This window comes from Phocoena sinus, chromosome 11 (genome assembly GCF_008692025.1).
Source record: "Phocoena sinus isolate mPhoSin1 chromosome 11, mPhoSin1.pri, whole genome shotgun sequence".
NCBI classification, from domain to species: domain Eukaryota; kingdom Metazoa; phylum Chordata; class Mammalia; order Artiodactyla; family Phocoenidae; genus Phocoena; species Phocoena sinus.
Genome location: NC_045773.1, coordinates 3,746,358 through 3,774,201, shown reverse-complemented (window position 1 = coordinate 3,774,201; position 27,844 = coordinate 3,746,358). Strand labels below are relative to the sequence as shown.

At 50.8% G+C, this 27,844-nt stretch overlaps 1 protein-coding gene and 1 non-coding gene across 3 annotated transcripts in view; one reads left to right on the top strand and one right to left on the bottom strand.

Moving 5' to 3' along the window:
* Positions 1-4,650: 4,650 nt before the first annotated feature.
* Positions 4,651-27,844, bottom strand: part of FGD5 (FYVE, RhoGEF and PH domain containing 5) — a 115,716-nt gene continuing 92,522 nt past the window's right edge. Inside the window, exons 11-21 of one of the 2 annotated variants that reach the window (XM_032650390.1) lie at positions 26,037-26,108; positions 24,482-24,550; positions 20,656-20,739; positions 19,087-19,166; positions 16,763-16,862; positions 16,309-16,446; positions 15,151-15,280; positions 14,283-14,413; positions 11,622-11,750; positions 6,698-6,852; positions 4,651-5,854 (exon numbers count right to left, since the gene is read on the bottom strand). In XM_032650390.1, the coding sequence (XP_032506281.1) occupies positions 5,818-5,854; positions 6,698-6,852; positions 11,622-11,750; positions 14,283-14,413; positions 15,151-15,280; positions 16,309-16,446; positions 16,763-16,862; positions 19,087-19,166; positions 20,656-20,739; positions 24,482-24,550; positions 26,037-26,108 (1,125 nt within the window). In that variant the 3' untranslated portion in view covers positions 4,651-5,817. Of the gene's footprint in view, positions 5,855-6,697; positions 6,853-11,621; positions 11,751-14,282; positions 14,414-15,150; positions 15,281-16,308; positions 16,447-16,762; positions 16,863-19,086; positions 19,167-20,655; positions 20,740-24,481; positions 24,551-26,036; positions 26,109-27,844 lie in introns of those variants that run through there. The other variant, XM_032650391.1, reaches the window with a different exon arrangement.
* LOC116762999 lies at positions 7,669-7,774 on the top strand. Its single transcript, XR_004352416.1, has one exon. It is a non-coding gene; the product is annotated as a U6 spliceosomal RNA (small nuclear RNA).

Genomic DNA, 27,844 nt, shown 5'->3' with positions numbered 1-27,844 from the left:
GCCTCTGTAGTCCGGCGTCTGGCTCGGTTAGGCTGGTTTCCCTTCAGATGTTCACTACCTCAGTTGTGTATTCCTCCTGATAACGTTTGGCACTGTGGAATTCTAAAAGGGCACCCTTGCAGTCCTGTCTGACGATACTAGTAACAGCCCTTGTGCCTAAAACATCATTTCAGACACTCTCGGGTCTCATTTTCTTCAGCTCAGGATCTGACTATACACTGCAGATAGACCCTGTACACTGGTACCACAGACTCCAAGCCTGGCCACAAGCTGAGGTCACTGCCCACGGACTAAGTTAAGTTTTTACTCTGAAAACCTTCCCAGACCCTCCCAACCCTGGCTCCCCAACTTGCCTGTCCACAGTTTCCTGAGGGCACTTGTAGACCTAGAGAGGGGCACCCCAGAGGAGAGGGGTGGGCCGCGGGAAGAGCCTGAAGCCACCCACACATGCATAGTGGGGCAGCCGTCTCAGACCACAGAACCTATGCAGCTGTCCCCAGGGCCAGCTCTCCCTCTGCTGTTCCCCGCTGCACCCCAAGGGGGCAGCCTTGGTAAAGTGGCCCAGGTTCTGGCTGCAGCAAGTTGTACATTTGGTCTGTCACCCCGACACACTGCTCTGGATTCACATGACCAACACACCCCGGGCTGTGCATTGCTTGCACTGGCTTGATTTCACTTCTGGAAATAGCCCCCTTCCCTTGGGGGTGCAACCCCCCAGGACACAGAAGTGTTCTGTGAACACGTGCTCTCTTCCCCTTGGAACTGGTGTGGCAAGGATATGATGGCTTCCTTCCCAAAATAAGACTTCTTGTCCATTCTTATAGGACACGTGTTAACTATAACCTTCGGGCTTGTCTTTTCACCACAGGACGTAAATTCATAAAGGGTTTGAGAATAGCAAGTAATTGATCCATTTTTAGGTTATTATTTATAAATCCATCATAGGAATTCTAAGCTATTCCATTATGTAAGTGAGAGAAATGTGCTGAATCCCCAAGGTTACTTACCTTAAAAATCCCTCATGGGCTTCCCTGGTGGCGCAGTGGTTGAGAGTCCGCCTGCCGATGCAGGGGACGCGGGTTCGTGCCCCGGTCTGGGAAGATCCCACATGCCGCCGAGCGGCTGGGCCCGTGAGCCATGGCCGCTGAGCCTGCGCATCCGGAGCCTGTGCTCCGTAACGGGAGAGGCCACAGCAGTGAGAAGCCCGCGTACCGCAAAAAAAAAAAAAAAAAAAAAAAAAATCCCTCATATTTGAGTATGCATTCTAACATGTCAATTATTGAATAACCCTAGAAATGTGAGATGTTAAATTATTTTTAAAGCATGTGTGCTTTGGGTTTTAAATACCCAGATCCCCATTCTAAGTTGAGGTAAATCTTGTGCAAATGATTGCAGAAAAACAGAAGTGTATTCATTGTTGCAATCAGTATATCGAAAACACTGGATTATGTGCATGGACGGTACCTTATGTGACAACATCTAAGGATTCTGCTTGGAGAAAAAAATGCACAATTTTTCTCTGACTCAACATTGTGTTTGTTATACCGTTGGAAAAAAGGTCCTACTGATTGGTCCTGGGCAGTTAGAGATTTCTGTTGATTTTAGGAGGGACTTCATGTTGCAAGTGTCAGAAAATTGCCCTGAGTATCAGCTCACACACATGCGAGGGAGGCACCACAGGGGAGCAGTTACAAGCATGGGTTTGCCAATTGTGAGTGTGTGACCCCGGGCAAGCGACCTAACATTTCTATTCCCCAGTTTCCTCATCTGCAAAATGGGGATAATAATAGAAAAACAACTCACCTCAACAGGTCCTTGGGAGAAAAATGGAGGAGCGGGGTTAAAGTGCTTAGAGCCCTTCGTGCCGAGATGTTTGCTATCATTTGTTGTTAATCACACAAAGGTCTTCTACGAGCCCATGAGAGATCAGTGCTGTTTGGCTGCTGATTTAATAATTGTGTTTATTAGGGGCTTAAAATGCCAATAACGTCAAACCACCCTCCCCAGTGCCACTTACAGTAATATTCAGCAAATATATAACAGATGCCCCAATGATGGCTATGTAAGTTACTCTATCGCGTAACATCCCCCAAATCCATGGCAAGGCGCGGCCCGTGCACTACACTAACCCAAACCATAGTCTTCCTTCCAGAAGACGTGGTCCAGAGAGTGGCCTCCGTGGGTGAATCCCCCAGCCGCCTCCACCAGCTCCCTCTCCCCCAGCTGACTGGTCTCTGCCAGTCATAGTGGTGCCCTTGGCAGTGACAGCTCAGTAAGTGTGGTCCTGGAGCCGTGTGGAGGGTCTTCTGGGTGCTTCTAAGAAGAAGCTACAGGGAGCTGGGCCCCCTCCTTGGGGGCTGCGGATAGGCCAGCGGTAGCTCCCATCACTGGGGGCGGTCACCGGTCAGCCTCTTGGGAACCAGCCCTGGAATCAAGCTGACAATGGACGACAGGTCAGTAACCCAAAGAGCTTGGAGCTTGGGGATACTGTCTAGCCCTGAACCTGCCCTGCTTTCCCACTTCTTGTTGAGCTGATTTCCTAACTGTCTAAACCAGTGTGAGGTTGGTTTCCCTTTACTTGCTATTGGAAACAGACGTCTTAGTGTGGATACATTTGTCCTCTTGACTGACACTTAATACGTGGAAGCACAGAAGTTTCCCTGCTCACAGCAGCCGCATATCACAGGCTGAATCCGTGAAGGGAAGAACGTTCCAGCATGTGGTTGACTTTGCCCCACAGCAGAAAGAAACTCGGGGGCTTCCCTGGTGGCGCAATGGTTAAGAATCCGCCTGCCAATGCACGGGACACGGATTTGAGCCCTGGTCTGGGAAGATCCCACATGCCACGGAACATCTAAGCCCGTGCGCCACAACTACCGAGCCTGCACTCTAGAGCCTGCGAGCCACAACTACTGAGCCCTCATGCCACAACTACTGACCCACGCGCCTAGAGCCCGTGCTCTGCAACAAGAGAAGCCACCCAATGAGAAGCCCACGCACCGCAACAAAGAGTAGCCCCCATTCGCCACAACTAGAGAAAAGCCCGCGCACAACAGCAAAGACCCAACGCAGCCAAAAATAAAAATAAATTAATTTTTTTAAAAAAGGAAAATAAAAGAAAGAAACTCGGGTTCCATCAGCTCCTACCACTCCCACCCCAGGTGGCCTCAGTCCCCACGTAGGGCCTCAGTGTTCAGTGATGCCATTTATACTGTCAATCAAACGAGAGGCTGGACTAGATGGGAGAAGGACTCTGACCTGATTCTGGGGCTACAGCAGGGCCGTCAGGGTCGGTGCACACCAGCACACCACCTGTGCATCAGCCCCTCACGCCTCACCTGCCCAGGCTGCATCCAAAAGAGAACGAGTGGTCAGGGAATCTGTCAGCCTCAGCAGAACAACTCAGAGTATATTTCTGACATGTATTAATAGAAGACTTATTAGGACCCAGGAGCTCAATCAGTGTCCCGGGTCACTACCATGTTCCAGTGTGCTCTGCGTTAGTGACAACGAACAGAGTTCTTCCTGCTTATGAGGACCAGTCCAGACTGGAGAGACACATCCAGTCTCAGGAAAGCTGTGAAACCACCAGAGTGTAAAGTAAGTGCTACCTGCTTTCCAGTGTCACAGCCTTCGGTCCACTTCTACAAACGCCCAGTGTGCGCTGTGTCCCCTGATCTCTTTGGGAAGCTGGAAGGGTCTCCGGGCGACAGGTGAAGGCACCGGGGCTCAGGGCTCCTGGAGTGTGTTCTGGTTTCTAAGCCACAGCACAGCTTCTTCTCTAGAAACACAGCCTCTGCTGGGGATGTGCCCAGGGGCTTCCCTGTGCCTGGGGAGAGCAGGTATCCTGGGGCCTTGGGCAGCCACTCCTCCAGCCTCTGGGTCCGAGTTACTCTGGGCTCACCCAGTGGACAGACGGTGACATGAACACGTAAGACGAGCTGGCCAGAGAGAAGGGCAGGGGAGGGACAATGAACCAAATCAACCAGTAGAAATCGGATGAAATGAGTCCACGCAGAACCATGGGGAGGCCAGGTGAAAACAAGGCCCAGGTAACCAGGCAGATCCTCGCCCAGTCACACGCGAGCTGTGCAGGACCTCTGTGGCTACTTCCTTTGACAAAACCCAACCAGTATGTTTTAGCTACAACCCGGGTGTTTTTCTCAGGGTTAACTATTCACTGAGAATAAAAGCCCTATCACATCTTCTTTACGGAGTATCAGAAGTAGGATGTTATACAGTAAAAGAGGCCTTCCAGATGACTTCCAGACATAATTCTACCCGGAGCTCAGAAACTGACAATGGGCAGTGGCACGGGCAGGTTGGAGAAGCGCCCACTTCCTTGTGCTGAAGTCTTGTTGTGCTTTCTAAAGGCTCAAAGGGTCTAGAAGGCCCATTTCAATATGTCTGATGATGAAAATGAAAGTCCTCAAAAATTAATAAGAAGGCCTCTCTAATCACTTAGTTTGAATCATTAATTAAATGTTTAACCAAACATTTTAAAAGAACTGCAAACTAGAAAAAAAAATTCCCCTAAAAATATTTAATGTAAATAACTCCTGGAGATGGTGCTTTTTACAAAATGTTTGTCAGCAAATGCCTGTTTTAGGGGACAGGGCAGCAGGAAGATGGGGACAGGACATCAGAGAGTGTGATGATGGTTTTTTATTTCGATGAGAGTAACAAGGAGTCCCCCCACCACTCTGCTTTATGTAAAAACACGTCCAGCATCGTGAGCAGCAGTCATCAGCGGGGAGGTGACTGAGCCCCAGGCGCCCAGAGAGGACCTTCAAGCCACTATTTCTGTGCTCCCTCACTGTGTCCAGAGCCACTGGCCAAGACCACGAATTCACCTTCTGATTGCATCTTGTTTTCTCTCCTTTTGTCTCTTTCAAGGCTTCAGGAATACAGCAGAAGGATCACCGTGTCGAAAACAAGAACAGTTCTCACAAGCGTAACGACGTCAGCTTGTGCGGGGTAAACTCAGGAAGGCACACAATAAATTAAAGCAGACCCCTGTCTCTTCGGAGGGTCTGCAGTGACCTCCGGGGGCGGGGGCCGGATCTGCCAGCAGCGGAGTTTCCCCGCACCACTCTGGTGTTGGGACCGCCGTGGGGAGGACAGAATATCTCCTTTCGGAAGCCCTGTCGGTCGGCAGGTCGAGTGGGCGGGCACTTGGAGGAGAGAGTCCTCCCCTTGTGCTCCAGTGCCACGTGGCCCTGCACCCTCCGTGGTAAGGGAGACCCTCCTGGTGTCGCCTCCTTGCGCCACAGCCAGTACTGGTGGCAAATTAGTCCACAGGACTCCATCTACCATTTACTTAAGTAAATCCCTTGGAAAAAATAAAACTGGAGGTTGTTGCTCAGTAAAACAATAAAGTGCTTTTGATGAGAGTAGCTGTTATTTGCTGGTTGTTTCTCATTTCACCTGAGGCACTGACATCAACAACGTGAAAGGTCATCATGTTTACCAGGAGTAAAAATTGCAAAAGCTTGTTTCTACTAAAAAGCTTGCATTTCTAAAATGTACTTCTCTATTGGTTTCCACGTCTTCATGTTACTAAATTTTAACTCACTACTGGAAAAGGAAATAGTTTATGCCTGGGGCGGGGGTGGAAAACACGAAGACAGGAAAGGTCCATAAATATCCCTTAAGGGTTCCACTTGTGAAGGTGTGAGAGAAGGGTTACAGCAAACAAGGTCAGGCCCCATGCTGAATCGAGATGTGTGTCCAGATGAGTGGAGACACAGATTGGCTTCTGGAAGGGTCCACGCATCAACCTAAGAGTGTACTCTGAGTCCACGTGCTTGATAACTGCTATAACACACTCGCATCTTCCATGGCTTCGATCCACCTGCAACGCAGAAGAGAGGGGACACTTGGTGTTGAGGCTCTGCCTGGAACCCTGGTCACGGAACCCATGAATGATGAGACTATGTTATTATTAGCCTGAAGTCAGCAACCGTGTCCTACTATATTTGTTTCCCTAGCATTTAGCAAAACGCCTAGAGTACAGCGCAAAGGTTGCTGAATCAATGCACACCTGTATGAATGAGTCATGATACAGGCAGACCTCGTTTGATTGTGCTTTGCTTTACTGTGCTCGGAGATACTGCATTTTCTATAAATTGAAGGTTTGTGGAAACCCTATGTCCAGCAAGTCTAGCAGCACCATTTTTCCAACAGTATTTGCTCAGTCTGTGTCTCTGTACCATATTTTGGCAGTTCTCACAATATTCCAAACTTTTCCATTGTTACTGTATTTGTTATGGTGACCTGTGACCAGTGATCTCTGATGTCACTATTAGAAAAACATCATGACTTGTTGAAGGCTCGGATGATGGTTAGCATATTTTAGCAGTAAAGTTTTTTCAAATCAAGGTATGTACATTTTTTTTAGACGTAATGCTATTGCAGAGGTAGCAGACTACAGTATAAACATAACTTTTTACGCACTGGCCAACCAAAAAGTTTGTGACTCGCTTTGCTTCAACATTCGCTTCACTGCGGTGGTCTGGAACCGAACCCGCAACATGTCTGAGGTCTGCCTGTGAATTTAAATCTGCTGTTCTGCTGTGGCCCGAGGGGACTTGAAAGGACAGGATGGATGGAGAAGAACAGAAGCCAAAGCCCAGGGCGACAGCGCATTCCCTTCTGAGAGAGAGGCAAGGAAACGCACGACTAGTTATTTTGGTACCTCTGAGCCGAATTGGTATCCTCTGCTTTGAAGCTATAAAATACGGTTTTCTTGTGGTAAAGGTGAAAAATAGGTCCTACTTCGCTGCTGCCCTCCTCCTTTTCTGGCGCAATGGTGAAACCTAGGAGGGGCATGCTCTCCAAGGCCACTGTGTCCTGCAGAGAGGCAAAGGGAAAACTGATGTTAAACACGGCAAGATACCCAGTCAGCAGCTTAGCAATCACTGATGCTTCCAATGTAACATGCATGACGAGCCCCTCTGTGTGGGGCATCTCTGGCAACGGTGCAATTATCACACACATACTCTTCACTCCCACTTCCCCGCCAGCACCAGTCACGAGGAGGAAAAGAAACTTAACATTTTGTGACAGCATTTAGGGTCCAGGCACTTTCACTTTCACATTATCTTGTTTAATCTTCGTACCAATCACAGAAGGTGTCACCCCCATTCTAAGAAGAAACTGAGGCTCAAAGAAGGTAAATAACTCCCCAAGATCACACAGCGAGTAAGGGGCAGAGCCAGTGTTTGGACTCGAGACCACTTTCTAAAACCGCACATTCTTTCCACTGACTCGATTTATCAGTGACTCAGATTTCTAGTGTTACCCTCGTTAACGTATTCTGTACTCATCCCCCCAGGTCCTCTTTCACAGCGCTTCAATATGGAGCACTCAGGGTGTCCGTGCTATAGAGCTGCTTACAATTTAGTGAGATGCACCCAGAGAACACAGATGAATCTTAAAATCACAGTGCTTAGTGGAAAAAGAAAGAGCTTTTTATATATAGATAAAGATATTTTTATACACACATACTTATGTAAAAATACATGTTCATAAAGAATACAGCTTTATAAAATCACACATAAACAAAGAGATATAATTAGTTAAGCACATTAGAATGATTGTGGGAGGAGCGGGGGGGAGTAGAGTTTGTGTCTAAAAGGGAATCAATTTTCAAAGACTGCTAGATCAGTGCTCCTTTGGCAGCATGTATACTAAAATTGAAACGATACAGAGAAGATTAGCATGGCCCCCGAGCCAGGATGACACACAAATTTGTGAAACGTTCCATATTTTTATTACACAGCAGAAACTAACACATCATTGTAAAGCAACTATACTCCAATAAAGATGTTTAAAAAAAAAAAGACTGCTAGATCAGAAAGAACTTTTGACAAAATTCAACACCCATTCATGATAAAAACTCATAGCAAACTAGGAATAGAAGAGAACTTCCTTAATCTGACCAAGGGCATCTATAAAATACCTACCAGTAACATCATACTTAAGAGCGAAATAGGGAATCCTTTTCTCTTAAGATTGAGACAAAGCAAGAGGACGCTCACCCTTACCAATTAAATTCAAAATTGTACTGAAACCTCTAAAAAGAACAAAGTTGGAGGACTTACATGACCTGACTTAAGGCTTACTATATAAAGTTATAGTAATAAGACAGACAGTATGGTATTGGCATAAGGTTTGGTAAATATATCAGTAAAAAAGAATAGGGAGCCCAGAAATAGACCCACACTTCGTCATTTAATATTTAATAAAGACACCAAAATAATCCAATAAGAAAAGGGAAGTCTTTTCAACAAATGGTGCTGGAACAACTGGATATCCACAGGGGAAAAACTGAGCCTTGACCCCTATCTCACACCATACACAAAAATTAATTTGAGATAGACCTAAATGTAAAAGCTAAAACATTAAAGTTTTCAAAAGAAAATATGGGGAAAATAACTTTGTGACTTACAGTAGTCGGAAGTTTCTTAGGACATGAAAGCAATAGCCAAAAAAGAAAACATTAATTGACCTCATTAAAGTTATAAACTTCTGTTCACCAAAAGATCGATTGATTCATTCATTCATTTAAAAAAATGAACAGACAAGCCACAGACTGGGAAAGAATATTCACAAAACATCTATCTGGTAAAAGACTGGTAGCCAAGGTACAGAAAGAATTCCTGTAACTCAATAACAAACAATCTACTCTAAAAAATGGGCAAGAGATCCGAACAGACACTTCTCAAAGAAAAAAATATATATAGCCAACAGACACACGAAAAATATCATTAGTCACTAGGGAAATCTAAACTAAAACCACATTAAGATACTACTACACCCTCACCAGAATGGCTAAATTAAAGACTGACAATACCAAGTGCCGACAAACACATGGAACAACCAGAACTCCCAAATTTACCGGCACTGTTGCAGGGACTGTTAAATGCTACAACATTCTGGAAAAATGTCTGCTAATTTCTTAGAAGCCAAATATATACCCTTCTTTGATCCAGAAATTCCAATCCTAGGTATTCACCCAAGGTGAAATAAAAACCTATTTTCACACAAAAACCTGTATGCAAAAGTTTAAATTGGCTTTACTCATAACCGCCTCAAATTGGAAACAACTCAAATGTCCTTCAACTGGTGAATGGACAAACTGGTATATTCACAAAACGGAGTACTACTCAGTCATAGAAGAAATGACCTACTACTGAATGCAACAACATGAATGAATCTCAAAAACATGCTGAGTGGAAAAAGTCACACATGATTCCATCTGTATGAAGATCTAAAAGAGATAACTAATATACGGTAGGAAAAAAATCAAAACAGTGTGTTGCCTCTGGGGATAGGGATGAGGTGGGGATTTACAGGGATATTCATTAGTCAAAACTCAACAGATAGTATCCTTAAGATTTGTGTACTTCATTATATATAAATTGTACCTCAAAAGAAAAAAAAGATACAGAAATATTGAACTCTTAGGGGGAAGTATACTTGAAAAGCATCAAAAAGTAAGACGGATGAGAGATGAATAGATAGATATTTGTTCAAGGAAGTATAATAAAATGTTAATTGTATAATCTAGTTGATGGTTATAAGACAGTTCACTGTAAAATTCCTTCAACATTTCTTTATGTTTGAAATTTTTTAAACATAATAATAATAAATATATTAACTAAATAATAAAATATTGGAAAAAATTTAAAAGATTCCTATGTATTTCTGATAGTCACTCTCTCCCAGGACTGTTACTGACAGCAAGTTATATCTGGTTTGGGTTACCTCAGGGTACATGATGGGGCTCATGGTAGTGTAGACAGTGAAAACTGGCTATCCATTTTATCAAATTTTTTTCTTTGATGGAATTTGAAAGCTTGGTCCTGTCATTGGTTTAGGCTTATTGAGAAATTGTACAAGTTCCTCTCTCTGAAGAAGTGGCTTTGGAAGCATACTTAAATCCGTCTTTTAAAATTAACCCACACTCTCACTTCCATGACAACTGTTGCTCAGGACCCGGGGCCTCTGGGTTTTCCATTCTTAAACAGGATCCACTCTCTTTGGTGGTTGGTTAATTATCACTAGCCTTTGTTCATCTGTCTAAGCCAGTATTTCTTCCCCAAGTGTGCTTTCCATGAGATGCTCTGTGAGGAAGGGCCTGCTGTCAGGCCACCTTGGGGGCTCTCCACATCCTGGGGACCCACAACACGCCGTTGTTCGTTAGAGACTCAAAAGCACTACTGTGAGGAAGTCCCACAAACTGTCTACTCAGGGTCCTCTCAGAACCCAGTTCTCAGAGGGCCCCTGCGAGTGTCCTGTGCAATGCCTCCTTAGGAAGATGCCGCTCTGGGTTGCAGCACACTTCAGATTGTTCCAGAAAGATCCACATTCTCCTCAGCACGGAGAGCCCCACCTGTGGACCCGTAAGTGAAAGGCCCCCTCAGGGGAGGGCTTGCCTCACACAGTGCCCGAGTCACTCAGGCCCACAGTGGGTCCCCTCTGTGTGTCTGCATCCCTCCTGGCCTCTGGGATCCCTGAAGATGCGGCTGACTGCAGCCGGCACAGCTGCAGGCCCCTCATGAGGGAAGCTTTATGCCCGGAAGAAGGCAGTGCCTTCTGCCCGGATGCCAGCATCTGCGGTCAGGGGAGAAGGGCCAGCCCTGTGCTGATGTGCACATCCTTGTGGGTAAAGCACCTACCCTGTGCAGCTGGGCAGAATGCATTTAAGTCCCATTTTCAAAGCGGATTTCGCCTGTGGAAACCATCAGATGGTGGGGCCTGGACACGGAAATCTTTCACATCATCCCACAGGTTCAGCCTGGGCCAGGACCAGAGAGCCCCCCGCTGTACAGCCAAGCTCACACCTATCTACTCCAGAAGCAGGCTTGACCAAGGCCCTCTCTCCGATATTTTAGTAGACATAAATGTAAGATATAAACTTGAGTTTTACTTAGCAGAAGAGTTACCACGAGGCAATATAGTTCCCTGACAAATGCACAGACAAAAAGTAAAGAAGTGGGACTTCCCTGGTGGTCCAGGGGTTAAGAATCCGCCTTCCAATGCAGGGGACGCGGGTTCGATCCCTGGTTGGGGAACTAAGATCCCACATGCCATGGGGCAACTAAGCCCGCGCGCCACAACTACTGAGCCCATGCGCCTCAACTAGAGAGAAGCCCATGTGCTGCAATGAAGATCCAGCATGCCGCAACTAAGACCTGATGCAACCATAAATAAATAAGTAAGTAAGTATGGTAGCTTCCTCCAAGCTGCTGAATTTTGTCTCAAACAACTGAAGCGGAGAACACAAAGGCGCTCTCTTTTAGGGAGTGCCAGCTTGTCCTGGATGCTGGGGCTGTGATACCCAAATGCTATGCTGCACAGGCCTGCCTGCTGTACCGTCTTAGCCCCACAAAGAAACAGTAAATTACTCAGATTGGAAATGGACGCATGGCTGCATATCCACATGGCGTCCCTCAGTAAACACCTGACCGACGTGGGAACTGACGTGGGAACCAGATGCTAGACTCACACCGCCCTCTGGTGAGGTGCAGTGCACACCCCACACAGACAGTCTGAGGCACGAGCTTAACCCACAGGCCCTCACGGGAGAGGAGAGAAAGCAGGAACCACACTACCTCACTGGCCATGTAGGTGTAGAGCACTTTGCCTTTGATGACAAACCAGAGCTTCTTCCAGTGCCTCTTCCCTTTCTTACAACGGCTGAGATAACCGCTGATGGCGGAGCCCTCTCCGGAGGCGGCCACCTGGCAGACGGAAGCAGGGCGGTCAGGGCACCAGGTAGTAGACACGGTTTACACAGAGCCAAAATGACACTGCGAACCCGCCGGCAGGGTGTTTATACTGCTTTGGAATCTGAGACTTGGATGATCTCGGGATCCACCCAGCACCTCAAAGGCAGCAAAACTGTACCATGTCTGAGAGACAGGATTTACTGACAGGATTTGCGGATCCTAGACACAGGAATCAAAAACTGCCTGCAGGAGTGCTGCCCCCTGGTGGAGATTCAGATTCCTGGTTCCCTGCCCTCAACCCCCAAGCCCCCAAATTACAAAACTGCAGATATTTGGGGGAAAGTTTCTTCCTTCTAAAATTGATTCTTATACTTTCCAGCTTATTTCTTTCTTATATTTAAGAGGGGATCCCTTTTGTACTGTTTATCTGAAAGGTTTGATGATCTCCTGCCTAATGAGTTTGTTAACTCCTCTAAGTAGCAGTAGTAGTGGTTGTGGTCTGTTGAACAGGCTTCATATGGGGGCTAAGAACACAGGCTTGGAGTAGGACCAATCTAGGGCTCCAGCACAGGCTCTACCAGCTACTAGAAGGGTAATGTCAGGCCACTTACGTCCTCAAAGACTCAGTGTCCTTACTAGTAAAACTGGAATTAAGTGACATAAGACAGGTACCTGTCAGGTACAGTGCCTGACCCACAGTAAGTGCTCCATAAATATTCACCCTACTATGAGAGCAATAAAGCCAGGTTTTGAAATCATTTCATCTTTCTCATTTTACAGGTGGGGAAACTGAGGCCCAGAGGAATGGAGGGATCTACCAAAGGCCAAATCCTGACTTAGTTGAAGAGAGGGTAAGAACTCAGATCTCTCAGCAAATGTTCTGAAGGTCAGCTAACTTCAGTGTAGGGAGAGGAAGCTACAACCAGCCGCGTGTTTTGAGAAGTACCAGGAAAGGAACCTGCCCCTCTCCGGGTGCCAGGACTTCTAACACCAGACTCGACTTCTCTCCCCACACTTGACCTGCTGGAGCAGCTCCAGAGTGAGAAAGGTAGAATGTACAGAACACATCAGGGAAACCGACTCTGCGGTCTCCCTCCCTGACAGATGCTCCAGAGGCAGCATTCCTGCAGACCTTCCCATGGGAAGCAGATCTCACTGCTGAGGTGGAGCTCCTGGGGGAAGAGGAGAGGGTGGAGAGGGACGGGCGCCCATTTCTTCTGGGGCTGCTGCAGAGCCCACGGTGTAGTCTTCGCTGAATAACAAAAAGGTTGTCACTTTGGGCAAAAACTGCCAACCTGGCTGGGGCAGATCCACACAGCACCAGGATCATAGTGCCCGGATGCCCAAAGAGTGAGAACGGTTCTCGAACTCTGCACCCACAGAACACTCAGGTTCTATGAGCTCAGCTCATGCAGACACCACAGTGTGAGTGAGAGGGTGATCTTTTCTCAATTTGTGGAAAGGGACTAGTTAAATAAATGATGAGACAGCCACACAATGCAAGAAGTGTGAGATTTATGTGTATGAACTACTGTGAAATAATAATATCGAAGATAAATTAACTGGAAGAAATGTACAGAGGACCCAGTATATCATCTTTTGGGTAAAAAAAAGGACCTATGATCGTCTATCTTTATTATGTATATGCACAAAAATTTCTGGAAGGGTCCGTAAGAAACTTGATGGTGGTTACCTTTGAGGGGTGGGACTGAAGGAGTCTGGGGAGGGAGAGAAACTCACTTTTTATCATATAGTCTTCTGTGTTGTGAAAAAATCTTTATCACGTGTTATTTACAAGATTTTTAAAATGCAAAAGGAATTAAGTTAACGGACAGAACTGTCCTCATTTAAAATTTGCATCCCTAACACTTTTTATTACCACCTGCTACTCAATAATGAATATTAATGAGAAAACTGGGAAACAGCTGATCACTCTTCTTTTGACAGCATGTATATTCATGGCACACATTTGTTTGTGGTTGTGATTAGAATACAGACATGTAATCTGGTGGTGCTTCCAGAATGGAATTTAGTTTAGCTAATTCTGAGGTTTCCTGCAAAGAGCCCCACGACCCTTAGGAGGCTCACCACCTGAGCCCGTGTGGGACCCCCAGGGTGAGAGAATGGTGCAAAGCTCGGGGGCGGGGGGAGGGGGCAGGGAAGGGCTGACATGGGAGACCTGAGCCAGGACAAACGGCTTTAGACCCAAGTGCCCGGGCGATCTGTGCAGTAACCCTGGGGACTAGGTCTAGGCTGGGGGGACAGGTGCAGAGAAGGATGGGAGAGATGTCTCCTAGCACCACCTACAACCACTTGGGCTCCTGTCCTCTGCAACCAACAGGTGTCTTCTCCGTCACCCAGGAGACGGGCCTGTGCTTCAGGGCTGCCTTTGTTAGCGTGAGTCAGGACAACTCCCATTAGGGATCCTCTTTGTCCTGAAGAGCCTGGTCCAGCTTGGGCGGGGGGTCCGTCCCTGTCCACTGAGAAGGACCGAGAAACGTCTCAATCCCCAGCCTCCCATGCAGGTAGCCCCACCTGCCTCACCTCGGTCAGTGCCGAAGGGACTTTCTTCTGCTTCTTGAAGGCTGAGGGGTTGATGCTCTGGAAGACGGATGAGAAGGCGCTACTCGAGAAGCGGGTGGAGGACAGGGGGAAGCTCATGCTCACGGGCCGCCCTACATCAAGACAAGCGCCGGAAGGGAGGTGAGAGTCCACGCGGATGGGCACAGAAGCCACGTGTCTGTGAAATCTGAGCTCCCGTCCCTCCCAAGATGGGACCCAGCCTCACTGGGGCGGTTCAGTGTGACCAGAAAGACGGGCACAGCCCCCTCTGCTAACACAAAGGCGGGGCTGGGGGCAGGCCTTCCCTGAGTGCTGGCTAGCCCCTCTTCTCCAAGTCTCCATGAGGCTGGGCTGTCCTCTCCGATGGCCTCAGGTGGCCCCGGGGGGTGGGGGAGGGGGGAGTCTGGTTTTAGGCCCAGGATCCACTTGACCTTCCAGCTGACCCTGCTCTGCTGAAGCCTGTCCCCTGCGCACGGGCTCTCACGGGCCAGCTCAGCTGCCTCGGGCTCCTTTACTGGAGGACCCTCAGCCCCTCCGCGACCATGACGCCTCTGCTCTCCATCTCGTCATCCTTATTGCAAAAAGGCCCCACGGAACACAGGCCTGCAGAGAGGGCCGCTACGCAGACGTGAGCGCCGGCCAACCGTCCTCGCCACAGACGCGTGGACCCAGCATTTCCCAAACTTAGCTGTCCATGGAACCCTTCCCCTGGGTGCACCTATGCACTTTCTACAGAACCAACGTTTGCGGAAATGGTTTCCTCCTTGAGGGCTGCTTTTGTTCAGAGCCTCCCCAGGAAGGTGGTTGGGAGAAGCCACGTGGGGAAGAAAGGGAGGGTGGTCCCCGGTACCTCTCATCAGGCCTGGGATGTCCCCGCCCCTCTTCTTCAGCTCCCCGTAGCAGCCGTCACACACCTTGGCCATGCGGTCCTTGAGGTACTTCAGAGGGTACTTGTTCCTTGAGCAGTTCCGGCAGACGATCTGCGTGGGTGGGGTGATGCGTGTCAGAGGGTCTCACCCTCCCAGCACGCGCGCAGTGACGCGTCCGCACCCCCTGCCTGCTCGCTCCCACCTCCTCCAGGGCCCCGTGCTCTGAGCACAGTAATTATGTTTCTGTGCAGGTGCTTATCTGTTTTTCTTTTCTAAAAATTTCTAAAATACATAACATTATTTTAGTTTCAGGTGTACAATGTAATGATTCAATATACATATATACAGTGGGCCCTCCATGTCTGTGGGTTCCATATCCACAGATTCAACCAACTGCGGGTCAAAAATATTAGAAATATTCCAGAAAATTTCAAAAGCAAAATGTGAATTTGCCGTGTGCTGGCCACCGTTTACACGGAATTCATGCTATGTTTATAACTATTCACATAGCATTTACACTGTATTAGGCATTTTATAAGCGATCTAGAGATGATTTAAAGTATACGGGAGGATGTGCGTAGGTTACATGCAACTACTACACCATTTTACATAAGGGGCTTGAGCATCCTCGGATTTCGGTAGCCACGGGGATCCTAGGATCCTAGAACCAACCCCCTGTGGGTATCAAGGGAGACTGTATGATGAAATGCTCACCACAATGTCCAGCTAGCATCCATCTACCACATACAGTTACAATTTTCTTTTCTTGCATGAGAACTTTTAAGATCTACTCTCTTAGCAACTTTCAAATATACACTACACTTTTGCTAACTATCATCACCGTGCTGTAAGCTGATCTGTTTTTCTGATGAGCCCGTGCCCTTAACCGTGACAGGATGCTTTTCATCCCAGGAAAACCACCACATCCGCTACGACTTCCTTTTGAGAGCTTGCTGGTGTAGTGGGATGGGCCTGGGATCTGGAGTCCTGGTGGGAGGGTATCAGTAAGAGGGGAATTAACTTCACAGGGTTGGTGTGAACATGCCCCACTCTGGGCCCGACACGCAGCAGCTGCTGGACGCCCACCGGTCCCCACCCGACGCCGCCGCCACGCCCACGGCCCCCCGACGGGGACTCACCTTGCCGCAGGCGTGGCAGTGGTGGCGCCTCAGGGTGAGGGAGAAGTCACAGCCACAGTTCATGCACATCATCACGTGTGTGACAGGCACTAGGGTCGGGGGCCTCTCCCCCAGGCTGACCCCCAGCCTCTCCCGTATCTGGAACAGCGGAATCGGGCAAGCGATGGGGTCAGGAGACCAACTGGATGGGCGCCCCCCTACCCCGTACGGGGTGTGCACATGAGTGGGCGGGGTGGAGTCCTCTTCTGCAGGCTCCCCTGCAACCCCCAGGGAGCTGACCTCGGTTACAAACGGAGCCGTAGATGCCAGGCTCTGGGCTGCACAGTGATTATCCGGAGCTGGGCACTGGGAGGACCCAGGGCCCTGATGCAAGGAGATGCGAGGCCTCGTGGGTGTGCAGGGGCCCCAGGGAAACCCAGGTCTGTGAGACGGGTGCCCCAGAAACCCCGCTCACCTCCACGCTATGCTGGAAGGCAGCCAGAGCCTGGGCCTTGGAGTCCTCAGGGAGGGCTCTGCTCAGACAGCTGTGCCACTCGTCCCTCTCTGCACAGGAGCTGTGGGCATGAGCTGGAGTGAGCGAGGGGTGCACGAGGGCTCTGCCTTCCGCCCTCTGGGGGTGGACCACGTCCTGGTGGCCCCCGCCCCTCCCCCACACCAGAGCCTCTCTCCGCCATGCCTGAAACCCCACTGGCCAGCCCAGCCGCCTGCCAGACGGGCCAAGGCTTGCACCGCGGCACCTCTGCTTCCGAGCAGGCGGCCCCAAACGTTACTTGTATTCGGGCTCTGCCCGTAACAAGGGAACATCCAACACTGCTCCTCTAACTCCCAGGGCTGTTGTAGGGACCAAATGACACGTGTGGGGTGGAGGACTCTGTCGAGGACACAGCACCGTGCAAAAGCAAGGGGTCCCACACTTTAGGGGGGCAGGCTGGCCGGGGGCTGAGGGCCGGGTACCACCGCGAGGGTGGGTGGATAAATGCTGGCAACGGTCACCGTCCCACTCTCTCCATCTTCCTCCTCACTTTCCCACATAACTTCCCACTCACTCATCCAAAACGAAGACTTCCCATCCCCGCTCTGAGCCTGGCGGGGTCTCCTGAGTGGTGAGAGCCACACCTGGCCTGAGCTGCCCCAGAGCAGCTTCAGGGTGGAAATTCTCACAGAGCCCCCTAGACGTTATTCCCACCCCGTACTAAGTGTGCGGACTCAAACTAGAAGAAGGGACCAGTTTGGCCTGGGAGGGAGGGTGGTGGGCAGCCAGATGCCACATCCCTAAAAGGAGATGCATGAGTCCCCTGGAAGCTTCAGCATGAAGTATCTGGGGCTAGCAGGAAGGTGACCGGCCTGACAGTGACAGTGGCTCCTTGAGGTCACTGGCCAAAGGGCAGTGCCTCTGCCTAGGAGAGACAGGCAGCCCCACCTGAAGGGCTTAAGCGTGGCCTGTCACTACCCTCACTTCACGGTTGGGCAAAATGAAACCACACCCTGGGCCTCCTCATGCCCCTGATTTTACCTAGAGATAAGGAGAGGAGAGGCCATGGAAACCCACCCAGGCATCACCTCCTCCAGGAAGCCTTCCCTCACTTCCCCAGATGGAGGGGCCACTCCTTAGAATTTCCAAGGCTACTTTTTCCCCCTCAGGCAGTAGATAGTAGTGGAGAAGTGCTCTGGCTCACACAGTCCTGCGTTTGAACACCAGTTCTGCCTCACATGGATGTGGAACCCCTCTCTAGGCCTCAACTCCCTGCACATGGGAGGAGCTGCAGGCCCCACCTCCAAGGGTGGTGCTGAGGATCCAAGGAAGCGCCTGACACCTGGCAGGTGCCCAGTGTATGTCACCTTTGTCATCACTACTATTACAGCAGTTATGCTCTGCTAGGTCATAACTTTCCAACTCGTAAAGTGGGCTCTTCTGAGCAAATCAAGGCTTAGACAGTTTGTATCCTCAGCACAGGACCGGGCACTGAGGACGGGAAAGCGCATCTATGACAGAGCGTGCGCGTCAGGCCGGAAGTCCCATCCCACACCCAGAACCACGTCCACAAAGGGACCTGCTGCCGCCCGGGTCACACGCTGGCTGGGAGGGAAGACACTCCAACCTGGGGAACTCTGTACCCCTACTCTGCCCAGAGAGGCCCCTGGCAGGAGCCCCCGCTCCCCGGTTTCTGAGCCCCCCCTCTGCACCCTGGCTTGACCTGGCGTTGCCCCTAAAGAGGGAGGGGGGAGCCCTTTCTCTGCCAGAAGCCAGTGAGGAGGGGTCCCCAGGGCAGAGCTCGAGGGCCTAAAGAAAACAGCCATCTCTGATAGAAAGGCCTTACCCCCAAACAGGGAAAGTAAAATGATGAATGCTCACTCCTTATTTTTCTCTTGCTCTCCAGACCTGGAAGCCTAAACGCAGACCATTTTGTGAGCTAAGGTGCACTACGCACTTTTCATTGGCTGTAACTTTTCTTACTGCTGCAAAGACCCAATAATCCTTAGGGTTTTACAACGATGAGATATTTTTATATTTAAGCAACGGGCTCTGAGATTCTATGTAAAGTTTTATGCGTATGCTCATTTTTTTTTCTGGGGAGAGAAGCCATAGTTTTACCAGATTCTTCAAGAGGTCTGTGATCCCAAAAAGGACAAGAAATAATGAAAAGACAAAAGTCCTTTACCCAAAAGGATACCGAAATAAAAATGACAACACTTCCAGCACCTGTTATTCCAAATGTTCCCACCAGCAAAATCCTGCCCCTTCTGCCCCAGACCGTCCCTCCTCTCCCCTCCTCCTACCTTGCAGACAGGGTCAGGCAGGACTCGGAAGTCTCGATCTTCAGGGCATAGGGCACTTTCTCCATCACAGGGCGGCTGACCTGGAAACCAAAAGCGGCCCCTCAGGATGGGGGCGGGAGGGGTCCTGCCACTGCCCCACTCTGAGCCTGAGTTTCCTCATTGTAAAGGGCAAACCTTTCTTACGTGGAAGATGGGGTGTGTGTGTGTTTGTGTGTGCGCGCACGCGTGCACTGAGGGCTCGGCTGCCGACTCCAACTCTGTGGCCACCAGCCCACACCCAGGAAGGCTACGAGCATCCCTCTTAGAACCCATCGTTCTGGACAAGTACCTGTCCAGTGGCCACCCTCCCTCACGGCCTCTGTCACAGACGCCTGAGCAGAAGCTTTGGTTCAAAAAGGGAAGCCGCCTCCCAGCTGAACGAGGTGCTTCCCTTCCCCTTCTCCAGGTTAGGAGCCTCAGGAGCGGGAAAGCCCCTGCAGGGCCCCTACAGCACGTTCCCTCCCGTCCCTCCGCCCTCCCAAATGACAGCCCACACCCAATTCCCCCACTTGAGTGCTCGCCTCTCTGACCCTGTCCCCACGCTGGGCTGGAATTAACTTCCTAAAACTTCCTGCTCATTGAGAATCCCCATCAGCTCCCAACCAGCCCCGTATTCGGGACCTAAGTTACAGCAAGTGAGGTCACAGCTGTGTCACCTTCCCTTCTCTCCAAGCTCACCCATGAGAATGTCCAGCTGGGCTAGCATCTCTCTCACATTTAAGAAATACCTGCCACTCAAATAGGTTATTTGCACTCCCATGTACATTATTCACAGCAGCCAAAAGGTGCAGGCAACCCAAGTGTCCATGGATGGATGATGGGTACACAAAGTGTGGCCTACACATACGATGGAGTATTGTTCAGCCTTAAAAAGGAAGGAGATTCTGACACTTGCTACCACATGGATGAGCCTTGAGGACATTATGCTCAGAGAAGCAGGCCAGTCACAAAAGGACAAACATCGCATATGATTCCACTTATATGAGGTCCCCAGAGTAGCTAAATTCACAGAGACAAGAGAGTAGAATGGTGGCTCCAAGCACCTAGGGGAGGGGGAATGGGGAATTAGTGTTTAATGGGGACAGAGCTTCACACTGGAAAGATGAAAAGAGTTCTGGGGTGGATGGTGGCAGTGGCAGTACAACAACGTGGATGTACTTGATGCTGTCAAATTGTACACTTAAAAATGGTGAATTTATATTACGCATATTTTACCACAATTGAAAAAAAACACCTGCTTGTTTCCTCCCTCCAAGCCTTTCCTTATGCATTTCCCTCCTCCTAGGACCCCTTCCTTCTCTCCCTTCCCTATTTGTCCAAATATTATCCACTCTAAGGGACTCAGCTCCCCCGCCCAGGAGGCCTCCCTCACCCTCACTCTCCCTGGACTACCTACAACAGAATCCTGCTGTAACTCACAACCCAGGCTCCCTCACCTCCGCTGGTCTGTGAGCTCCACAAGCAGGGCTGTGTCTCCGCCTCCCCTGGGGTCCCCCCGCCCACCCCAGGGCACCCACCCCAGGTATCTACCTTCATGCTGGCCACCGCCAATGCGTCCTTCAGCCGGTACTTCCCATCCTTCTGGGGATACGTGTACAGGAGCACATCACTCATCTGGGGGGAGGGGAACCCCATCAGACATGCCTTGGCCTCAGAAAGCTGTGCTGGGTGTGTCCTGGAGCATCACTGAGCAGAGGCATCTTGCATTCCCCGTCACCCACACAGGAGAGCAAAACCACTCTGGGCTGAAACGGGACACCCTTCCCCGCAATTCCACGTTGACATAGACACCCAGGAAGAACAAATGCAGATGCCCACAAAAAGTCAGGTATGGGGGGCTTCCCTGGTGGCGCAGCGGTTGGGGGTCCGCCTGCCGATGCAGGGGACACGGGTAAGTGCCCCGGTCCAGGAGGATCCCACATGCCGCGGAGCGGCTGGGCCCGTGGGCCGTGGCTGCTGAGCCTGCACGTCCGGAGCCTGTGCTCCGCAGCGGGAGAGGCCGCGGCGGTGAGAGGACCGTGTACAGCAAAAAAAAAAAAAAAAAAAAATGTCAGGTATGGGAATGTTCCTAGAGGCTTATTCATAACAGCCCCAAAGGAAAACAACCCAAACGTCCATCAGCAGGTGACTAGACACAGAAACTGTGATTCATCCACACCTCACAGCCACACAGTAACCACAGAGCAGACAGATACATGCCTGATGACAGGGCTCAACCTCCAACACATGCCAGGGAAAGAAGCCAGTCTCTGGAGTACACGCTGCTTCATAACATTTATATGAAGCTCCAGAGCAGGCAAAACTAATCTATACTGATGGAAACAAGGCCAGGGGTTGCTTGGGGTGGGGGTGGGGGTGGGGGAAGGTGCCTGACAAGGGGCACAGGGCAACTTTCTGGGGGCTGGATATGTTCTGTACCTTGACCCAGGTGGTGGTCACACGATGATATACAATTGTCAACACATACTAACATGTACACTTAAAACGGATGCATTTAACTCTATATAAATTAAGCCTCAGGGACTTCCCTGGTGGTCCAGTGGTAAAGAATCCACCTTCCAACGCAGGGGACACAGGTTCAACCGCTGTTCGGGGAACTAAGATCCCACATGCCGTGGGGCAACTAAGCCCGTGCGCCACAACTACTGAGCCCACGCGCCTCAACTAGAGAGAAGCCCGCACAACTAGAGAGAAGCCCGCACGCCACAATGGAAGATCACGCATGCCGCAACAAAGATCCCACGTGTCGCAACTAAGACCCAACACAGCCAAAAAAATAAATATTTAAAATTAATTAATTAAGCCTCTACCAAGCAAAGTGAAGGAAGGAAGGGAGGGAAGGGGGAAGCTCCTTGGGGACAGGGAGCTGGTGTGTTCTATTCACCGCCGTACCTCCAGCAACGTAGTAGGTGCTCAATTAATATCTGTTGAATGAACAACTGAAGCTTCCTGCCCCGAAGAAGGGCAGAGATGAAGAAACATAAGGAAAGTCACTTCTCCTCCGGAGAGAGTGCTTCTGTTTGGCTAAAAGTTTACAGCTTGAAGAGCCGATGTCACGCTCTGGGTGGGGCTGTGGGCCATCAGTCCTGACCCTGCTCTGCAGCAGCTCTGTGAATTTGGACAAGCCGTTGCCCTCTCTGAGCCTCAGCCTCCTCACCTGCCAAGCGGAGGATATCCCCACCCCCACATCACTACAAACATTGAGAGTGGCCCCCAGTGAGCCCCTATGCGTGGGAGCCAAGGCAGACTAGGGGTGTCCTGAGGATAGAACAGGACAAGGCATCTCAGGGTCTGAAATGGAGCAAGAACTCAGGATTTACACTCCTCTCCCTGCAGACAGTCTGCTGAGGGGACAGAAAGGGTAAGTTTTCCTGCCACCAGCTCTCCTGGCGCTTCTGGCCAGGGTGGTGCGGGAGACCCGGCCTGGGCACTGAGCTGCTGTGTGACCTCAGGCAAACCCTTCCTCTCTGGGCCTCACTGTCTAAACAGAGTTGGAATAGACCAGGGTTGGCAATTTTTTCGTAAAAGGCCAGATAGTAAATATTTCAGTTTTTGTGGGCCAGATGGTCTCTGTCGCAACTGCTCAACTCAGCTGCTACAGCCTAAAAGCAGCCGCCGACAATCATAAAAGAATGCGTGAGGCTGCGTTCCAACAGAGCTTTCTGAACAAAACAGGCAGCAGGCCAACCCCTGGGTCACAGGAACCTTCAAAGCCCCTTCTGGCTCTGTTCTTCTAACACTGACAAGAACTACTGGCCATTCCACATGCACTCCTGGGCAGGCCAGGTGCTGGGCTAAGCCCCCGGAATGATCTCAATTCATCCCCCAGCAATTCCCTCAGGCGGGTGCTGTTACTATCATCCCCATTTCACAGAGGGAGAAACCGAGGCACACACTGGCTAGACAACCTCCCAGGATCACAAAGCTCATCAGTGGCAGAGCCAGGGTCACGAGTAAATGAGGGTGCCTCCAAGTGTGTGCAGGGTAGTGTGTTGGTGGTGGCCACACCCCGCCCACCCTGGGGAACCCTCCTGTGTCACTACCACAGCAGTTCCAGCCTTCCTGCGGCTGCCCCTGGAGCCCCTGCTGCCATGGCAACGCCACGAGCACCCAGGGCTCTATGAGTGGTCCAGGACCACGCTGCCTGCCTTACACTGCAGCACCGGCCAGCCAGAGGGAGGGGTTCTCATGGGAGGTGACAGGTGGCTGCGAGTAGGGAACAGAGGGAGAAGAGCCTCTAAGCTCGGCGCCCCTTGTGCTCTATGAGGAGTGGAGTGACCCACTGAGGTTGGGCTGGGGCCTCGGGACACGTGCCACAGAGGCTCCCAAAACCCTGATGGGAAGCCGCAGACGTGCCGCTCCGGTCAGGCTCAGGATTCCCCTGCTCCGGACCGTGAGCCCTCTCTGGAATTCAGTCCCCAAGTGGCAGAGGGTCTATCTGAGGCCTGATGTAGACCCAGCTCATGAGTGGAAGACCCCATCTGCAGCCAATGACTCCACGAGACTCACAGAGGTCCTCCAGACACACCACGCTCCTCCCGCCTCTACGTTTGCCCATGCTGTTCCCACTCCTCCAATGCCCTTTCTTTGCCAGCCTGTTCCTACACACTGACTCAGAGCCTCTCTCCTTTTACTCTGCACACGACTGTGACAAAGTGTAAGGAGGCTGTTAGGGCAGCCACAACTGACAGTAACGAGATGACAGCTAACGGCGAAGGAGCAGAGAGAAAAATTACATCCAGCAGAGAGAAGAACTTAAAAGGCAAAACTACTTGCGGGGCGGGGGGGCGTGGGCCGGGTCTCAGGACTGGGGCAAAGAGCTGCTTGTAGCTCAGTAGCCACTGAGGTTGATGTTACTATACCCCAGGCCTGGACATTCCCTGGTGTTCCAGACTGTGGCGGTAAATCATCAAAAACGTTACGTATATCCCATCCTGTGCACAGTGGAGAAAGGGCTGGGCTTGGGTCAGAACCCTGGTTCCCTTCTGGACCTCTGCCACCGACCTGCGGGTAGATCCGGCCAAGTCAACCCTCCTTTCTGGATCTCAGTTTTCTCGCTTGTTAGATAAGGCAGTTGAACAGCTATTCCCAGTTTAAGAACTTCTTGGTTTTAGGATGGGCACCTGGGTAATTAAATTTTGGCAACATTCCCCTCAAAATCGTTCAAGTAATACATTAGGGATGGGTTGTAAAGCCCTCAGCTTTCTGGAAAGCTTGGCTATTCAGAATGATCCACACCCTAAGGAGTAGGCTCTGGTCTAGTCTCCCCTTTGCTTGCAGCTGTCCTTGAGTACTGCCCCAGAACACTTTACAGAACTTGACAGTCCTGGGGCCTGGATGGGGGCCAGGTACTTACCAGAAACAGGTGTCGGGGGCGTCTGTTTTTCCCTGTTACTTTCATCAGTGTCCCTTCTTTCAGAAACTCCTGTGGGGAGAGAAGCAGACCTCCGTGGTCAGGCTGACACCCCCCTATGTCCTGGAGAAGGGTGAGGGGAGGCCCTTTAGTGGGAAACAAATTACGGTGCCTCCTAGAGTACCAGAGAGCAACTCGTGGGAGAATTCCCAGCTTAGGAGACATGCTCCGTGTTTGGTGGAGCAGCTCTGGGGACAGGCACCTGGCCTTTCGGGAGCATCCACCTTGAATTACACCAACCCCAGACACCGTTCTGGCCACAGAGTGGTCCAGACAATGACTCGCTTGCTGGTTCACTACCACAAGGGGTCCAGTTGGAACAGAGCCTTTGAAAGTTTGATAAAATGGCTGAAGACCTGTGAACAGTTGCTACAGCCCCCTCAATTCTGGAGGATACAAATAGATGTTTAATAAATATTCACTGAACTGATGACTCGGGCCAAAACATTAGGTGTGATTTTACACCTAAGTGCAATCTCTCATTCCTTTGTTCCTTGTCCTTCATGGACTGGAATAGGTAATAAACACATTTTTGACTATTCTTTAGCTGAGGTTTTTTTTTTTTTTTTTTTTTTGCGGTACGCGGGCCTCTCACTGTTGTGGCCTCTCCTTGCGGAGCACAGGCTCCGGACGCACAGGCTCAGCGGCCATGGCTCACGGGCCCAGCCGCTCCGCGGCATGTGGGATCTTCCCGGACCGGGGCACGAACCCGCCTCCCCTGCATCGGCAGGCGGACTCTCAATCACTGCGCCACCAGGGAAACCCTTGAGCTGAGTTTTACGTTTTCCATTTGGAAGCTTAAAAGTGGGTAAATTTGTCTCTTAAAAAATGTTATTTCTAAATTTATTTATTTATTTTTATCTGCACTGGGTCTTCTCTGCTGTGCACGGGCTTTCTCTAGTTGCGGCGAGCGGGGGCTACTCTTTGTTGTGGTGCACGGGCTTCTCACTGCAGTGGCTTCTGTTGTTGCAGAGCATGGGCTCTAGGTGCACGGGCTTCAGTAGTTGCAGCACGCAGGCTCAGTAGTTGTGGCGCACAGGCTTAGTTGCTCCGTGGCACGTGGCATCTTCCCAGACCCGCGTTTGAACCCGTGTCCCCTGCATTGGCAGGCGGATTCTTAACCACTGTGCCACCAGGGGAATCCCCAAAAATGTTACTTTTAAAATGCTTTGTTGGGGTTCCTGAGAGATGGTCTCCCTGATTTCCCAGCAACTGGACTAAACTAAGAATACTGGTGTCTCTTTTTCTCAGAGGGACACGGAACCCAAATGGCACTGTTTCTTTAAAGGCCCTGAAAGCGGAAAACCCCAGGGGAGGCGGCTGGGGGGCCTAGGGAGCCCAGCAGAGCCCTTGCCCTCCCCCCCACCCTCCTGGGTGAAAGGCACCTCCAGCCAGGCCTGCCCGGGGCCAGCCCAGCTGAACAATGGGGCTTATCAAGGCCTCGCCTGCCTGCCTGGCTGCCCTTGCCCTTGCCCTTGGCAGCGGTGGTGGCACTCACCCTTCCTGGCTGGAGGAGATCCCCTTGGCCCCGAACGCTGTGCTCAATGTGGACCAGCTTCTGTAGGTTTTCCTGCGGGCGGGAGCAGGGCGAGGGGGAGATGGTCAGGACGCCTCATCTCCTCTGTAAGGAGTGGCATTGTTTCCACTTCAAAGGAGGAAATGCAGCCCAGAAGGGACTTGATCCCAATCTGACCTCCTGTCGGTGGCAGGACCAGGAGTTGAGACTGGGTCTGCAGGATGCCACCTGTGTGGACTGCCTACAAGCAGGCCAGTCTCTCTGGGCCTGGGGTCTGACACTGCCGTCTTTCTGCACGCCATGGAGATGGTCACGTGGCCTCGCTGTGCCATCCGATACCTGTTTGTCTCCCGGCCTCTGCTCCTACTCTAGCCTGTGTCCCCCGTAACGCCTGGAGCATCCAGACCTCAATACCCAGAGGTGCCAGATGCCCAAGGCCGGACTGGCTCTGTGGGCTTGCGCCCTTTGGTGGGGCGGGGGCTGGGCAGGGCCTGAGAGAGAATAACCGAAAAACCGTAGCACCTGTGGAGGAAATGCTCTGTACTCCCTCAAGAAAAACAAGTGTGCCGGGAGCTCCCTGTCGGTCCCTCACTGGGAATCCACAATATGTAAGGTGACATGCCCCCAGGCCTATGCACAGCATCCCGTAAAATTAGAAATGACAAGCACCTAACCCATGGGGCACATGCCCCTTAAACTTTTGCAGGGTTGTTTCTAAAGCCAATGAACAAGGTGAAAATTGTGTGTAGAGAAACTGTCTTGAATTTCAGGCCTTGACACTGTCCCCAGTTTAGGGCATAAAATCCTACCCATTAGAAATATATATAAGTTGTTCCACTTCTGCTTATCATGTAGGAGCTGCAAGGAAACCATGTCCCCAACCTAACAGGGAGAAAAAGCCATATCGTCTGCAAAAGCATAACTCTTCTTATGCCTATGCGAGAGGCGGGGTCCCAAGGCCACTGGGTGAACTGAGTCCCAAAGACGGACCACAGCCCCACCATGCAAACACAAGAGGAATGAGCTATTCTGCCTTTGGCAACACATGGGGAGGAGGTGGTCGGCATAAAAAAGGTGAGAAGAAAGCAGCTAAAATGTTGATAGATTCTTAAAGGTCAGGTGTGGGCTGGTGGAACAGCTCAGAATAAGAGGCAGCCCCAGACACAAGGGGCATCTGCAGTCACTTGCAAGCTCTTTTCCAGGAGTTTCTGCCAGGTACTTACTAGGAAGACTGGGGCCAGAGAGAACCCCCTCTTGGTGGTGAAGGCAAGCAGGCTACCACTGGGGGCTGGAATAAAACCCTGCCCACTTCCACAGGCCCCTCTCTGGTACAAAACCCTTCAGCCACTGGGGGAGGTGGGGCAACCCTCCCACTCCCAGAGCCCAGGCAAAGAGCCGCCCACTGCTTCTGGGGAAAGGGCAGAAGCAAAAGATACCTGTTCCAAGAAGAGGTGGGTAACCTCTCAGGCCCAGGATTGTGCACCAACACAAAGCAGAAACCTGTCAAAGACCCGCCACAGACACACAGCTGAGTTTTGCCACCATGCAGAGGAGGGGCAGGAATGCTGAGAGAGCCTGGCTCACAGGCCCTACTCAAGACTGAGGCTTGTCCAGGAGAGCTGTGACCTATGAGCCTAGCACTGAGTAACAGGAAACAGTGGTCTACCCCTGAGAAGGGGAAGGGGCAAGAACAAAGAGATCTCCAAAGATGAGCAGGAACATGAGAAGAACTCTCCAGCACCTCAGGCGCAACACACAGCATCAGGTAACGGCAGCCCCCTCCTGGAGGA